Raw genomic sequence first — 15,324 nt, forward strand, 5'->3', positions numbered from 1 at the left:
ATCACTCAAGGACTAGGGCACTAATATTCACAGCTGGTATCCAGGTTTAATGAGTAGGACAAGACAACATCACTCAAGGACTAGGGCACTAATATTCACAGCTGGTATCCAGGTTTAGTGAGTAGGATAAGACAACATCAATGAAGGACTAGGGCACTAATATTCACAGCTGGTATCCAGGTTTAGTGAGTAGGATAAGACAACATCACTGAAGGACTAGGGCACTAATATTCACAGCTGGTATCCAGGTTTAGTGAGTAGGACAAGACAACATCACTGAAGGACTAGGGCACTAATATTCACAGCTGGTATCCAGGTTTAGTGAGTAGGACAAGACAACATTACTCAAGGACTAGGGCACTAATATTCACAACTGGTATCCAGGTTTAGTGAGTAGGACAAGACAACATCACTGAAGGACTAGGGCACTAATATTCACAGCTGGTATCCAGGTTTAGTGAGTAGGACAAGACAACATCACTGAAGGACTAGGGCACTAATATTCACAGCTGGTATCCAGGTTTAGTGAGTAGGACAAGACAACATCACTGAAGGACTAGGGCACTAATATTCACAGCTGGTATTCAGGTTTGGTGAGTAGGACAAGACAACATCACTGAAGGACTAGGGCACTAATATTCACAACTGGTATCCAGGTTTAGTGAGTAGGACAAGACAACATCACTCAAGGACTAGGGCACTAATATTCACAACTGGTATCCAGGTTTAGTGAGTAGGACAAGACAACATCACTCAAGGAATAGGGCACTAATATTCACAACTGGTATTCAGGTTTAATGAGTAGGACAAGACAACATCACTGAAGGACTAGGGCACAAATATTCACAGCTGGTATCCAGGTTTAGTGAGTAGGACAAGACAACATCACTGAAGGACTAGGGCACTAATATTCACAACTGGTATCCAGGTTTAGTGAGTAGGACAAGACAACATCACTGAAGGACTAGGGCACTAATATTCACAACTGGTATCCAGGTTTAGTGAGTAGGACAAGACAACATCACTGAAGGACTAGGGCACTAATATTCACAACTGGTATCCAGGTTTAGTGAGTAGGACAAGACAACATCACTCAAGGACTAGGGCACTAATATTCACAACTGGTATCCAGGTTTAGTGAGTAGGACAAGACAACATCACTGAAGGACTAGGGCACTAATATTCACAACTGGTATCCAGGTTTAGTGAGTAGGACAAGACAACATCACTCAAGGACTAGGGCACTAATATTCACAACTGGTATCCAGGTTTAGTGAGTAGGACAAGACAACATCACTCAAGGACTAGGGCACTAATATTCACAACTGGTATCCAGGTTTAGTGAGTAGGACAAGACAACATCACTCAAGGACTAGGGCACTAATATTCACAACTGGTATCCAGGTTTAGTGAGTAGGACAAGACAACATTACTCAAGGACTAGGGCACTAATATTCACAACTGGTATCCAGGTTTAGTGAGTAGGACAAGACAACATCACTGAAGGACTAGGGCACTAATATTCACAACTGGTAACCAGGTTTAGTGAGTAGGATAAGACAACATCACTGAAGGACTAGGGCACTAATATTCACAACTGGTATCCAGGTTTAGTGAGTAGGATAAGACAACATCACTGAAGGACTAGGGCACTAATATTCACAACTGGTATCCAGGTTTAGTGAGTAGGATAAGACAACATTACTCAAGGACTAGGGCACTAATATTCACAACTGGTATCCAGGTTTAGTGAGTAGGATAAGACAACATTACTCAAGGACTAGGGCACTAATATTCACAACTGGTATCCAGGTTTAGTGAGTAGGATAAGACAACATTACTCAAGGACTAGGGCACTAATATTCACAACTGGTATCCAGGTTTAGTGAGTAGGATAAGACAACATTACTCAAGGACTAGGGCACTAATATTCACAACTGGTATGCCATTTGCGCTGCCATCATGCATGGTTGAATCCATTGAATTAACAAAACAACTTCTACTTAGTGAAAAGCAAAATACTCCAGACTGCAGGGCGAGTTCAAACACCGCTCCCATCAACACAATGCACTTTCTCCCACAGGGCTATGCACGGATGTGTACAGTATTTTAAAAGAACTGAATAAAGTCAATCAATCGACGAATAGAATAAGACAGTAGTCCACTACCAGACAGAGGTGTCCAGTTCATCGCTGGTGTGCTGGAGGTGATCCAGCTGTGCAAACAGGGGGAAGAGGACCTGCACTCCCCCGATGGAGTGGATGGCACTCTGGACCGAGTGGGTCACCACAGCCTTCACATCCTGAAGAAGGGAGGAATACATACACAAGGATCAGGGGTAGAAATACAGTAGAATCAGAACCCTATGGACTGGAAACAAATGCTGTGTCTTGTCAGTCTGTTTCTGCTTTCGTCTCAGGTGGAAAACAACGTGGATTGGAGGCGGTGTCACATTTCTCCCTTGTACACCTGGTGTGGTGTTGAAAAACACAGTATAACGCCTCTGAACATCTGTCTCCTTTACAGCACTATTACACCTGTCGCTAACGGTGACGGGCTGAGTGGCGGGCGCGTTACCGCGACGTTGAGTTAGTCTCCGAGGCAACATGGCTCAGGTGTCTAGTCTGTTTACCCTGATGAGGGTTTTGCTAAATGAGTTCTGTGGATAGAATATTTTCGTGGTTTCTTACGGTCAGATCCCACAGCAGCTAAATGTGCTATGAGCAAGGCCCTTTTCCTCGTGTGTTTACGGTTCCGTCTACCAACGAAACAAGCCATTAGTCATTGTGAACACATACGTAGAGGACACTAAGCTACAGACACACGTCCATGAATGGAATACTAACAATGTGCTAACAATAGACGATGGGGTTTGTGTGTGTGTGTGTGTGCGTATGTGTGCGTGCGTGTACAAACATACAGGCCGAGCTGCCTCAGAAAGACAAAGGAGCTCATGCGTTGACTAAACTCGCTGTGAGGCTCAGACACAAAACTCAACTGCAGTGAGAGAGACAATAGGAGAAATCAAAGTAATAAAAAGAAAAGGACAGCTGTGTGTGTGTGTGTGTGTGTGTGTGTGTGTGTGTGTGTGTGTGCTTCCTAATGTGCATTTAATCAGGCCTGCAGACGACCTTCTGTGATAAAGTCAAAAATATGGATTTGAATGAGAGTTGGAGAGAAATACATTTGTGAAGCACTTTCATTACAGTACTTGTCATCTAGTTGTTGCTACCTGGAACTTACATGTTAACAAGTAGCCACCAGAACGTGCCAATTTACTTGACCTCATAAATAAATTAACTCATCATCCTCAGTAACTACAAGGTCAAATAAAGTATTGTATAATATAATAAAGTGCTTAAAGAAAACTCAGGAAACACCACCTTGGTTCAATATAGAAATGACTGGTTGGCATATCTAATTCTGTAATAGAACAGGGTAGTGTTCTGTTCCCAGCCTGCTAGCCAGCCAGGTGCAGAGTGGTTCATTCTCACCTCTATCTTAAAGGAACAATCCACCCTTTCATTTACAGTTTTAAATAACACCACTATGTGAGAACAATGTTTTTTGTGAACAAATGTTTCATTTTAGCGTCATAATAAGGTTGGTAGCAACATGGAAAATCGTTGTGGAAGTCTGTTGTAGCTCAAGTTTACGACAAAATCCACAATGCAATGGTCTCTATGGGCTGGCTGGATAGCTTGCTAGCAAACGTAGCTGCACACAATAATACCAAACACAAAATCAGCATGTGAAGTAGCTAGTTTGCTGTAAAATCCCCTAAACAAACTGCACTATCAATGTAGGAGACTACAACCTCACTATGTTCAACCTGCAGATTGATGTCAAATCAAAGTTATTGTGGGTGTAGCGAAATGCTTGTGTTTCTAGCTCCAACAGTGCAGTAATATCTAACTAAACGCTTGTGTTTCTAGCTCCAACAGTGCAGTAATATCTAACTAAACGCTTGTGTTTCTAGCTCCAACAGTACAGTAATATCTAACTAAACGCTTGTGTTTCTAGCTCCAACAGTGCAGTAATATCTAACTAAACGCTTGTGTTTGTAGCTCCAACAGTGCAGTAATATCTAACTAAACGCTTGTGTTTCTAGCTCCAACAGTGCAGTAATATCTAACTAAACGCTTGTGTTTCTAGCTCCAACAGTGCAGTAATATCTAACTAAACGCTTGTGTTTCTAGCTCCAACAGTGCAGTAATATCTAACTAAACGCTTGTGTTTCTAGCTCCAACAGTGCAGTAATATCTAACTAAATGCTTGTGTTTCTAGCTCCAACAGTGCAGTAATATCTAACTAAATGCTTGTGTTTCTAGCTCCAACAGTGCAGTAATATCTAACTAAATGCTTGTGTTTCTAGCTCCAACAGTGCAGTAATATCTAACTAAATGCTTGTGTTTCTAGCTCCAACAGTGCAGTAATATCTAACTAAATGCTTGTGTTTCTAGCTCCAACAGTGCAGTAATATCTAATTAATGCTTGTGTTTCTAGCTCCAACAGTGCAGTAATATCTAACTAAATGCTTGTGTTTCTAGCTCCAACAGTGCAGTAATATCTAACTAAATGCTTGTGTTTCTAGCTCCAACAGTGCAGTAATATCTAACTAAATGCTTGTGTTTCTAGCTCCAACAGTGCAGTAATATCTAACTAAATGCTTGTGTTTCTAGCTCCAACAGTGCAGTAATATCTAACTAAATGCTTGTGTTTCTAGCTCCAACAGTGCAGTAATATCTAACTAAATGCTTGTGTTTCTAGCTCCAACAGTGCAGTAATATCTAACTAAATGCTTGTGTTTCTAGCTCCAACAGTGCAGTAATATCTAACTAAATGCTTGTGCTTCTAGCTCCAACAGTGCAGTAATATCTAACTAAATGCTTGTGTTTCTAGCTCCAACAGTGCAGTAATATCCAACTAAATGCTTGTGTTTCTAGCTCCAACAGTGCAGTAATATCTAACTAAATGCTTGTGTTTCTAGCTCCAACAGTGCAGTAATATCTAACTAAATGCTTGTGTTTCTAGCTCCAACAGTGCAGTAATATCTAACTAAATGCTTGTGTTTCTAGCTCCAACAGTGCAGTAATATCTAACTAAATGCTTGTGTTTCTAGCTCCAACAGTGCAGTAATATCTAACTAAATGCTTGTGTTTCTAGCTCCAACAGTGCAGTAATATCTAACTAAATGCTTGTGTTTCTAGCTCCAACAGTGCAGTAATATCTAACTAAATGCTTGTGTTTCTAGCTCCAACAGTGCAGTAATATCTAACTAAATGCTTGTGTTTCTAGCTCCAACAGTGCAGTAATATCTAACTAAATGCTTGTGTTTCTAGCTCCAACAGTGCAGTAATATCTAACTAAATGCTTGTGCTTCTAGCTCCAACAGTGCAGTAATATCTAACTAAATGCTTGTGTTTCTAGCTCCAACAGTGCAGTAATATCCAACTAAATGCTTGTGTTTCTAGCTCCAACAGTGCAGTAATATCTAACTAAATGCTTGTGTTTCTAGCTCCAACAATGCAGTAATATCTAACTAAATGCTTGTGTTTCTAGCTCCAACAGTGCAGTAATATTTAACTAAATGCTTGTGTTTCTAGCTCCAACAGTGCAGTAATATCTAACTAAATGCTTGTGTTTCTAGCTCCAACAGTGCAGTAATATCTAACTAAATGCTTGTGTTTCTAGCTCCAACAGTGCAGTAATATCTAACTAAATGCTTGTGTTTCTAGCTCCAACAGTGCAGTAATATCTAACTAAATGCTTGTGTTTCTAGCTCCAACAGTGCAGTAATATCTAACTAAACGCTTGTGTTTCTAGCTCCAACAGTGCAGTAATATCTAACTAAATGCTTGTGTTTCTAGCTCCAACAGTGCAGTAATATCTAACTAAATGCTTGTGTTTCTAGCTCCAACAGTGCAGTAATATCTAACTAAACGCTTGTGTTTCTAGCTCCAACAGTGCAGTAATATCTAACTAAACGCTTGTGTTTCTAGCTCCAACAGTGCAGTAATATCTAACTAAATGCTTGTGTTTCTAGCTCCAACAGTGCAGTAATATCTAACTAAATGCTTGTGTTTCTAGCTCCAACAGTGCAGTAATATCTAACTAAACGCTTGTGTTTCTAGCTCCAACAGTGCAGTAATATCTAACTAAACGCTTGTGTTTCTAGCTCCAACAGTGCAGTAATATCTAACTAAATGCTTGTGTTTCTAGCTCCAACAGTGCAGTAATATCTAACTAAACGCTTGTGTTTCTAGCTCCAACAGTGCAGTAATATCTAACTAAATGCTTGTGTTTCTAGCTCCAACAGTGCAGTAATATCTAACTAAATGCTTGTGTTTCTAGCTCCAACAGTGCAGTAATATCTAACTAAACGCTTGTGTTTCTAGCTCCAACAGTGCAGTAATATCTAACTAAACGCTTGTGTTTCTAGCTCCAACAGTGCAGTAATATCTAACTAAATGCTTGTGTTTCTAGCTCCAACAGTGCAGTAATATCTAACTAAATGCTTGTGTTTCTAGCTCCAACAGTGCAGTAATATCTAACTAAACGCTTGTGTTTCTAGCTCCAACAGTGCAGTAATATCTAACTAAACGCTTGTGTTTCTAGCTCCAACAGTGCAGTAATATCTAACTAAATGCTTGTGTTTCTAGCTCCAACAGTGCAGTAATATCTAACTAAATGCTTGTGTTTCTAGCTCCAACAGTGCAGTAATATCTAACTAAACGCTTGTGTTTCTAGCTCCAACAGTGCAGTAATATCTAACTAAACGCTTGTGTTTCTAGCTCCAACAGTGCAGTAATATCTAACTAAATGCTTGTGTTTCTAGCTCCAACAGTGCAGTAATATCTAACTAAATGCTTCTAGCTCCAACAGTGCAGTAATATCTAACTAAATGCTTGTGTTTCTAGCTCCAACAGTGCAGTAATATCTAACTAAATGCTTGTGTTTCTAGCTCCAACAGTGCAGTAATATCTAACTAAATGCTTGTGTTTCTAGCTCCAACAGTGCAGTAATATCTAACTAAACGCTTGTGTTTCTAGCTCCAACAGTGCAGTAATATCTAACTAAACGCTTGTGTTTCTAGCTCCAACAGTGCAGTAATATCTAACTAAATGCTTGTGTTTCTAGCTCCAACAGTGCAGTAATATCTAACTAAACGCTTGTGTTTCTAGCTCCAACAGTGCAGTAATATCTAACTAAACGCTTGTGTTTCTAGCTCCAACAGTGCAGTAATATCTAACTAAACGCTTGTGTTTCTAGCTCCAACAGTGCAGTAATATCTAACTAAATGCTTGTGTTTCTAGCTCCAACAGTGCAGTAATATCTAACTAAACGCTTGTGTTTCTAGCTCCAACAGTGCAGTAATATCTAACTAAACGCTTGTGTTTCTAGCTCCAACAGTGCAGTAATATCTAACTAAACGCTTGTGTTTCTAGCTCCAACAGTGCAGTAATATCTAACTAAACGCTTGTGTTTCTAGCTCCAACAGTGCAGTAATATCTAACTAAACGCTTGTGTTTCTAGCTCCAACAGTGCAGTAATATCTAACTAAACGCTTGTGTTTCTAGCTCCAACAGTGCAGTAATATCTAACTAAACGCTTGTGTTTCTAGCTCCAACAGTGCAGTAATATCTAACTAAACGCTTGTGTTTCTAGCTCCAACAGTGCAGTAATATCTAACTAAATGCTTGTGTTTCTAGCTCCAACAGTGCAGTAATATCTAACTAAACGCTTGTGTTTCTAGCTCCAACAGTGCAGTAATATCTAACTAAACGCTTGTGTTTCTAGCTCCAACAGTGCAGTAATATCTAACTAAACGCTTGTGTTTCTAGCTCCAACAGTGCAGTAATATCTAACTAAATGCTTGTGTTTCTAGCTCCAACAGTGCAGTAATATCTAACTAAATGCTTGTGTTTCTAGCTCCAACAGTGCAGTAATATCTAACTAAATGCTTGTGTTTCTAGCTCCAACAGTGCAGTAATATCTAACTAAATGCTTGTGTTTCTAGCTCCAACAGTGCAGTAATATCTAACTAAATGCTTGTGTTTCTAGCTCCAACAGTGCAGTAATATCTAACTAAATGCTTGTGTTTCTAGCTCCAACAGTGCAGTAATATCTAACTAAATGCTTGTGTTTCTAGCTCCAACAGTGCAGTAATATCTAACTAAATGCTTGTGTTTCTAGCTCCAACAGTGCAGTAATATCTAACTAAATGCTTGTGCTTCTAGCTCCAACAGTGCAGTAATATCTAACTAAATGCTTGTGTTTCTAGCTCCAACAGTGCAGTAATATCCAACTAAATGCTTGTGTTTCTAGCTCCAACAGTGCAGTAATATCTAACTAAATGCTTGTGTTTCTAGCTCCAACAATGCAGTAATATCTAACTAAATGCTTGTGTTTCTAGCTCCAACAGTGCAGTAATATTTAACTAAATGCTTGTGTTTCTAGCTCCAACAGTGCAGTAATATCTAACTAAATGCTTGTGTTTCTAGCTCCAACAGTGCAGTAATATCTAACTAAATGCTTGTGTTTCTAGCTCCAACAGTGCAGTAATATCTAACTAAATGCTTGTGTTTCTAGCTCCAACAGTGCAGTAATATCTAACTAAATGCTTGTGTTTCTAGCTCCAACAGTGCAGTAATATCTAACTAAACGCTTGTGTTTCTAGCTCCAACAGTGCAGTAATATCTAACTAAATGCTTGTGTTTCTAGCTCCAACAGTGCAGTAATATCTAACTAAATGCTTGTGTTTCTAGCTCCAACAGTGCAGTAATATCTAACTAAACGCTTGTGTTTCTAGCTCCAACAGTGCAGTAATATCTAACTAAACGCTTGTGTTTCTAGCTCCAACAGTGCAGTAATATCTAACTAAACGCTTGTGTTTCTAGCTCCAACAGTGCAGTAATATCTAACTAAATGCTTGTGTTTCTAGCTCCAACAGTGCAGTAATATCTAACTAAATGCTTGTGTTTCTAGCTCCAACAGTGCAGTAATATCTAACTAAACGCTTGTGTTTCTAGCTCCAACAGTGCAGTAATATCTAACTAAACGCTTGTGTTTCTAGCTCCAACAGTGCAGTAATATCTAACTAAATGCTTGTGTTTCTAGCTCCAACAGTGCAGTAATATCTAACTAAACGCTTGTGTTTCTAGCTCCAACAGTGCAGTAATATCTAACTAAATGCTTGTGTTTCTAGCTCCAACAGTGCAGTAATATCTAACTAAATGCTTGTGTTTCTAGCTCCAACAGTGCAGTAATATCTAACTAAACGCTTGTGTTTCTAGCTCCAACAGTGCAGTAATATCTAACTAAACGCTTGTGTTTCTAGCTCCAACAGTGCAGTAATATCTAACTAAATGCTTGTGTTTCTAGCTCCAACAGTGCAGTAATATCTAACTAAACGCTTGTGTTTCTAGCTCCAACAGTGCAGTAATATCTAACTAAATGCTTGTGTTTCTAGCTCCAACAGTGCAGTAATATCTAACTAAATGCTTGTGTTTCTAGCTCCAACAGTGCAGTAATATCTAACTAAACGCTTGTGTTTCTAGCTCCAACAGTGCAGTAATATCTAACTAAACGCTTGTGTTTCTAGCTCCAACAGTGCAGTAATATCTAACTAAATGCTTGTGTTTCTAGCTCCAACAGTGCAGTAATATCTAACTAAATGCTTGTGTTTCTAGCTCCAACAGTGCAGTAATATCTAACTAAACGCTTGTGTTTCTAGCTCCAACAGTGCAGTAATATCTAACTAAACGCTTGTGTTTCTAGCTCCAACAGTGCAGTAATATCTAACTAAATGCTTGTGTTTCTAGCTCCAACAGTGCAGTAATATCTAACTAAATGCTTGTGTTTCTAGCTCCAACAGTGCAGTAATATCTAACTAAATGCTTGTGTTTCTAGCTCCAACAGTGCAGTAATATCTAACTAAATGCTTGTGTTTCTAGCTCCAACAGTGCAGTAATATCTAACTAAATGCTTGTGTTTCTAGCTCCAACAGTGCAGTAATATCTAACTAAATGCTTGTGTTTCTAGCTCCAACAGTGCAGTAATATCTAACTAAACGCTTGTGTTTCTAGCTCCAACAGTGCAGTAATATCTAACTAAATGCTTGTGTTTCTAGCTCCAACAGTGCAGTAATATCTAACTAAATGCTTGTGTTTCTAGCTCCAACAGTGCAGTAATATCTAACTAAACGCTTGTGTTTCTAGCTCCAACAGTGCAGTAATATCTAACTAAACGCTTGTGTTTCTAGCTCCAACAGTGCAGTAATATCTAACTAAATGCTTGTGTTTCTAGCTCCAACAGTGCAGTAATATCTAACTAAATGCTTGTGTTTCTAGCTCCAACAGTGCAGTAATATCTAACTAAACGCTTGTGTTTCTAGCTCCAACAGTGCAGTAATATCTAACTAAACGCTTGTGTTTCTAGCTCCAACAGTGCAGTAATATCTAACTAAATGCTTGTGTTTCTAGCTCCAACAGTGCAGTAATATCTAACTAAACGCTTGTGTTTCTAGCTCCAACAGTGCAGTAATATCTAACTAAATGCTTGTGTTTCTAGCTCCAACAGTGCAGTAATATCTAACTAAATGCTTGTGTTTCTAGCTCCAACAGTGCAGTAATATCTAACTAAACGCTTGTGTTTCTAGCTCCAACAGTGCAGTAATATCTAACTAAACGCTTGTGTTTCTAGCTCCAACAGTGCAGTAATATCTAACTAAATGCTTGTGTTTCTAGCTCCAACAGTGCAGTAATATCTAACTAAATGCTTGTGTTTCTAGCTCCAACAGTGCAGTAATATCTAACTAAATGCTTGTGTTTCTAGCTCCAACAGTGCAGTAATATCTAACTAAATGCTTGTGTTTCTAGCTCCAACAGTGCAGTAATATCTAACTAAACGCTTGTGTTTCTAGCTCCAACAGTGCAGTAATATCTAACTAAACGCTTGTGTTTCTAGCTCCAACAGTGCAGTAATATCTAACTAAATGCTTGTGTTTCTAGCTCCAACAGTGCAGTAATATCTAACTAAATGCTTGTGTTTCTAGCTCCAACAGTGCAGTAATATCTAACTAAACGCTTGTGTTTCTAGCTCCAACAGTGCAGTAATATCTAACTAAACGCTTGTGTTTCTAGCTCCAACAGTGCAGTAATATCTAACTAAATGCTTGTGTTTCTAGCTCCAACAGTGCAGTAATATCTAACTAAACGCTTGTGTTTCTAGCTCCAACAGTGCAGTAATATCTAACTAAATGCTTGTGTTTCTAGCTCCAACAGTGCAGTAATATCTAACTAAATGCTTGTGTTTCTAGCTCCAACAGTGCAGTAATATCTAACTAAACGCTTGTGTTTCTAGCTCCAACAGTGCAGTAATATCTAACTAAACGCTTGTGTTTCTAGCTCCAACAGTGCAGTAATATCTAACTAAATGCTTGTGTTTCTAGCTCCAACAGTGCAGTAATATCTAACTAAATGCTTGTGTTTCTAGCTCCAACAGTGCAGTAATATCTAACTAAACGCTTGTGTTTCTAGCTCCAACAGTGCAGTAATATCTAACTAAACGCTTGTGTTTCTAGCTCCAACAGTGCAGTAATATCTAACTAAATGCTTGTGTTTCTAGCTCCAACAGTGCAGTAATATCTAACTAAACGCTTGTGTTTCTAGCTCCAACAGTGCAGTAATATCTAACTAAATGCTTGTGTTTCTAGCTCCAACAGTGCAGTAATATCTAACTAAATGCTTGTGTTTCTAGCTCCAACAGTGCAGTAATATCTAACTAAACGCTTGTGTTTCTAGCTCCAACAGTGCAGTAATATCTAACTAAATGCTTGTGTTTCTAGCTCCAACAGTGCAGTAATATCTAACTAAACGCTTGTGTTTCTAGCTCCAACAGTGCAGTAATATCTAACTAAACGCTTGTGTTTCTAGCTCCAACAGTGCAGTAATATCTAACTAAATGCTTGTGTTTCTAGCTCCAACAGTGCAGTAATATCTAACTAAATGCTTGTGTTTCTAGCTCCAACAGTGCAGTAATATCTAACTAAATGCTTGTGTTTCTAGCTCCAACAGTGCAGTAATATCTAACTAAATGCTTGTGTTTCTAGCTCCAACAGTGCAGTAATATCTAACTAAACGCTTGTGTTTCTAGCTCCAACAGTGCAGTAATATCTAACTAAATGCTTGTGTTTCTAGCTCCAACAGTGCAGTAATATCTAACTAAACGCTTGTGTTTCTAGCTCCAACAGTGCAGTAATATCTAACTAAATGCTTGTGTTTCTAGCTCCAACAGTGCAGTAATATCTAACTAAATGCTTGTGTTTCTAGCTCCAACAGTGCAGTAATATCTAACAAGTAATATCTAACCATTTCAAAAACAATACACACAAATCTACAGTAAAGGAATGGAATTAAGAATATATAAATATTTGGATGAGGAATGTCAGAGCGGCATAGACTAAGATACAGTAGAATAGGATAGAATACAGTACATACATAACAGATGAGGAATGTCAGAGCGGCACAGACTAAGATACAGTAGAATAGGATAGAATACAGTACATACATAACAGATGGGGAATGTCAGAGCAGCATAGACTAAGATACAGTAGAATAGGATAGAATACAGTACATACATAACAGATGGGGAATGTCAGAGCGGCATAGACTAAGATACAGTAGAATAGGATAGAATACAGTACATACATAACAGATGGGGAATGTCAGAGCGGCATAGACTAAGATGCAGTAGAATAGGATAGAATACAGTACATACATAACAGATGAGGAATGTCAGAGCAGCATAGACTAAGATACAGTAGAATAGGATAGAATACAGTACATACATAACAGATGGGGAATGTCAGAGCAGCATAGACTAAGATACAGTAGAATAGGATAGAATACAGTACATACATAACAGATGAGGAATGTCAGAGCAGCATAGACTAAGATGCAGTAGAATAGGATAGAATACAGTACATACATAACAGATGGGGAATGTCAGAGCAGCATAGACTAAGATGCAGTAGAATAGGATAGAATACAGTACATACATAACAGATGAGGAATGTCAGAGCAGCATAGACTAAGATACAGTAGAATAGGATAGAATACAGTACATACATAACAGATGGGGAATGTCAGAGCAGCATAGACTAAGATGCAGTAGAATAGGATAGAATACAGTACATACATAACAGATGGGGAATGTCAGAGCAGCATAGACTAAGATACAGTAGAATAGGATAGAATACAGTACATACATAACAGATGAGGAATGTCAGAGCAGCATAGACTAAGATACAGTAGAATAGGATAGAATACAGTACATACATAACAGATGGGGAATGTCAGAGCAGCATAGACTAAGATACAGTAGAATAGGATAGAATACAGTATATACATAACAGATGGGGAATGTCAGAGCAGCATAGACTAAGATACAGTAGAATAGGATAGAATACAGTACATACATAACAGATGAGGAATGTCAGAGCAGCATAGACTAAGATACAGTAGAATAGGATAGAATACAGTATATACATAACAAAAAGTTGCCCTTGCTACATCAATGGGCTGCGCGGTGCATTCTGGGCGATTCTGGGACAAATTTGTTGGATACGTTCCCAACCAGCAGATTGTCGTTGGATTCCTATCTCCTTTCTCTCATCTCTATGACAACTGCACCCTGCAATGCACTCTGGACTAAAGAGGCAGGCAAATGGGAAAAATGTGCTAGGCCCTCCATTAAATTGCACATTTCTAGAGGTAGGAATATCACAGAAATATGATCAGCATTCACATTGGAGAGAAGGTATCCTCCCGAATTATGACTTCGGCCAGTATTGAAATCTGACATGTATGATAGACATTTTGGCGATCTAAAAGTCGTATTCCTATTAACTTCCAGTGTAGTGAGAGTGACTTTAACACGGTGCTACTTCATACAAGACGGATTTCTGCCTGCTTGAATGGCAATAATGGCAATGAAATCATGAAATGACACAGGGAATCGATAGAACATCACTCAGAGATGCACGAAAACAATATAACATTCAAAATGGGTGAACTTTTCCTTTAATTAGAGGTAGATAGAGCCGGATGGAGGTGTTTCATTATCTGTCACACACACACACACACACACCTTCAAGGTGTGTGTGTGTGTGTGTGTGTGTGTGTGTGTGTGTGTGTGTGTGTGTGTGTGTGTGTGTGTGTGTGAAGGTGTGGGTGTGCTTGGGTTACAGGTTAGGGTTAAGGGTCAGGGCCAATAGGATTTTGAATGGAAATTAATTGTAGATCCCCGTGAAGATAGAAGAACAAAACGTGTGTGTGTGTGTGTGTGTGTGTGTAACAAGCGGCCGAGGCACCTGAGTAGGGGATAAGAATAACCTGCAGAAGTGCCATTAGTCAGGGTGGATTGATAACTTCTTTCAACATTGACTCGATGTCTAGCTTAGATGGTTTACATTACGGTGCAGTAGCACTGCCAAAAACACATTTCTGTGCGTGCGTCCGTACCTGCAGCATGAGTGCGTGTGGCGAGTGGACGAAGATGGAGGCGTTGTCCTTGGGGGAGGACTCCAGGCACAGCTGAGCGTCGGTGGCGCGGGGGTTGTAGGAGAAGGAGATGCCGGAGGACAGCTTGCCGTCGTACAGTAGGGTCTTGTGGTGCTCAGCAAACAGGAGGTCACTCTCAGCCTTGTACTTGAACGTGCCCTGAGAGAGACGGCAGAGAGGTCAAATCAATTAACAGGAAGGAGACTTGAGTGTGACTTTCATTTATATTTTTCTGTTCGGTTTAAACCTTACACACTACTAGTGATAGTCTGTCGTGTATCTTGAAATAATGAATGATAGGAGGAAGGAGGAAGATCCACAATCATTAATGTTTCACATCAAATTGATGAGTGCAGACCTTCCTTGTTTGATCTATTGGGTATCCAAATGTCAGGGCGTTTTGGAATAGTGGGACTACTGAATACTGCATGATGACTGGGCTTTGCCTCTACCTACCTTGTAACCAGGCCCCAGCTGGTAGATGGCCAGGATCTGGGCTGCACTGAGGGCCTCACCAAACAGATACACCGCCCCCATCTGACCACAGAACACACGGTCGGCGTCCGCCGTCTCTGACGAACCCAGGAAACACTTGTCGAACGTCTGAAGGGAGGAAGGAGGGAAACAAGGAAGGAGAAATGAACAAGCGTTAATAAAGAGAACGATGACAACTCAAACAGCATGAACGAGTGTGAATCAACACACCATCGGCATACAGAGAACATACATTTCTATTCATCTGTTCCCTTCTGTATGTTTC

The 15,324-nt window shown here is 39.6% G+C and overlaps 1 protein-coding gene across 1 annotated transcript in view; it reads right to left on the reverse strand.

The window, feature by feature from the left end:
* LOC115124987 (lipopolysaccharide-responsive and beige-like anchor protein) overlaps nucleotides 1-15,324 on the reverse strand; it is a 295,611-nt gene that overhangs the window by 211,469 nt on the left and 68,818 nt on the right. Inside the window, exons 9-11 of the mRNA XM_065003331.1 lie at nucleotides 15,021-15,167; nucleotides 14,526-14,723; nucleotides 2,174-2,302 (exon numbers count right to left, since the gene is read on the reverse strand). Of these exons, the coding sequence (XP_064859403.1) occupies nucleotides 2,174-2,302; nucleotides 14,526-14,723; nucleotides 15,021-15,167 (474 nt within the window). The remainder of the gene's footprint in view (nucleotides 1-2,173; nucleotides 2,303-14,525; nucleotides 14,724-15,020; nucleotides 15,168-15,324) is intronic.

Source organism: Oncorhynchus nerka, linkage group LG18 (assembly GCF_034236695.1).
Source record: "Oncorhynchus nerka isolate Pitt River linkage group LG18, Oner_Uvic_2.0, whole genome shotgun sequence".
In the NCBI taxonomy this organism is placed as follows: Eukaryota; Metazoa; Chordata; class Actinopteri; order Salmoniformes; family Salmonidae; genus Oncorhynchus; species Oncorhynchus nerka.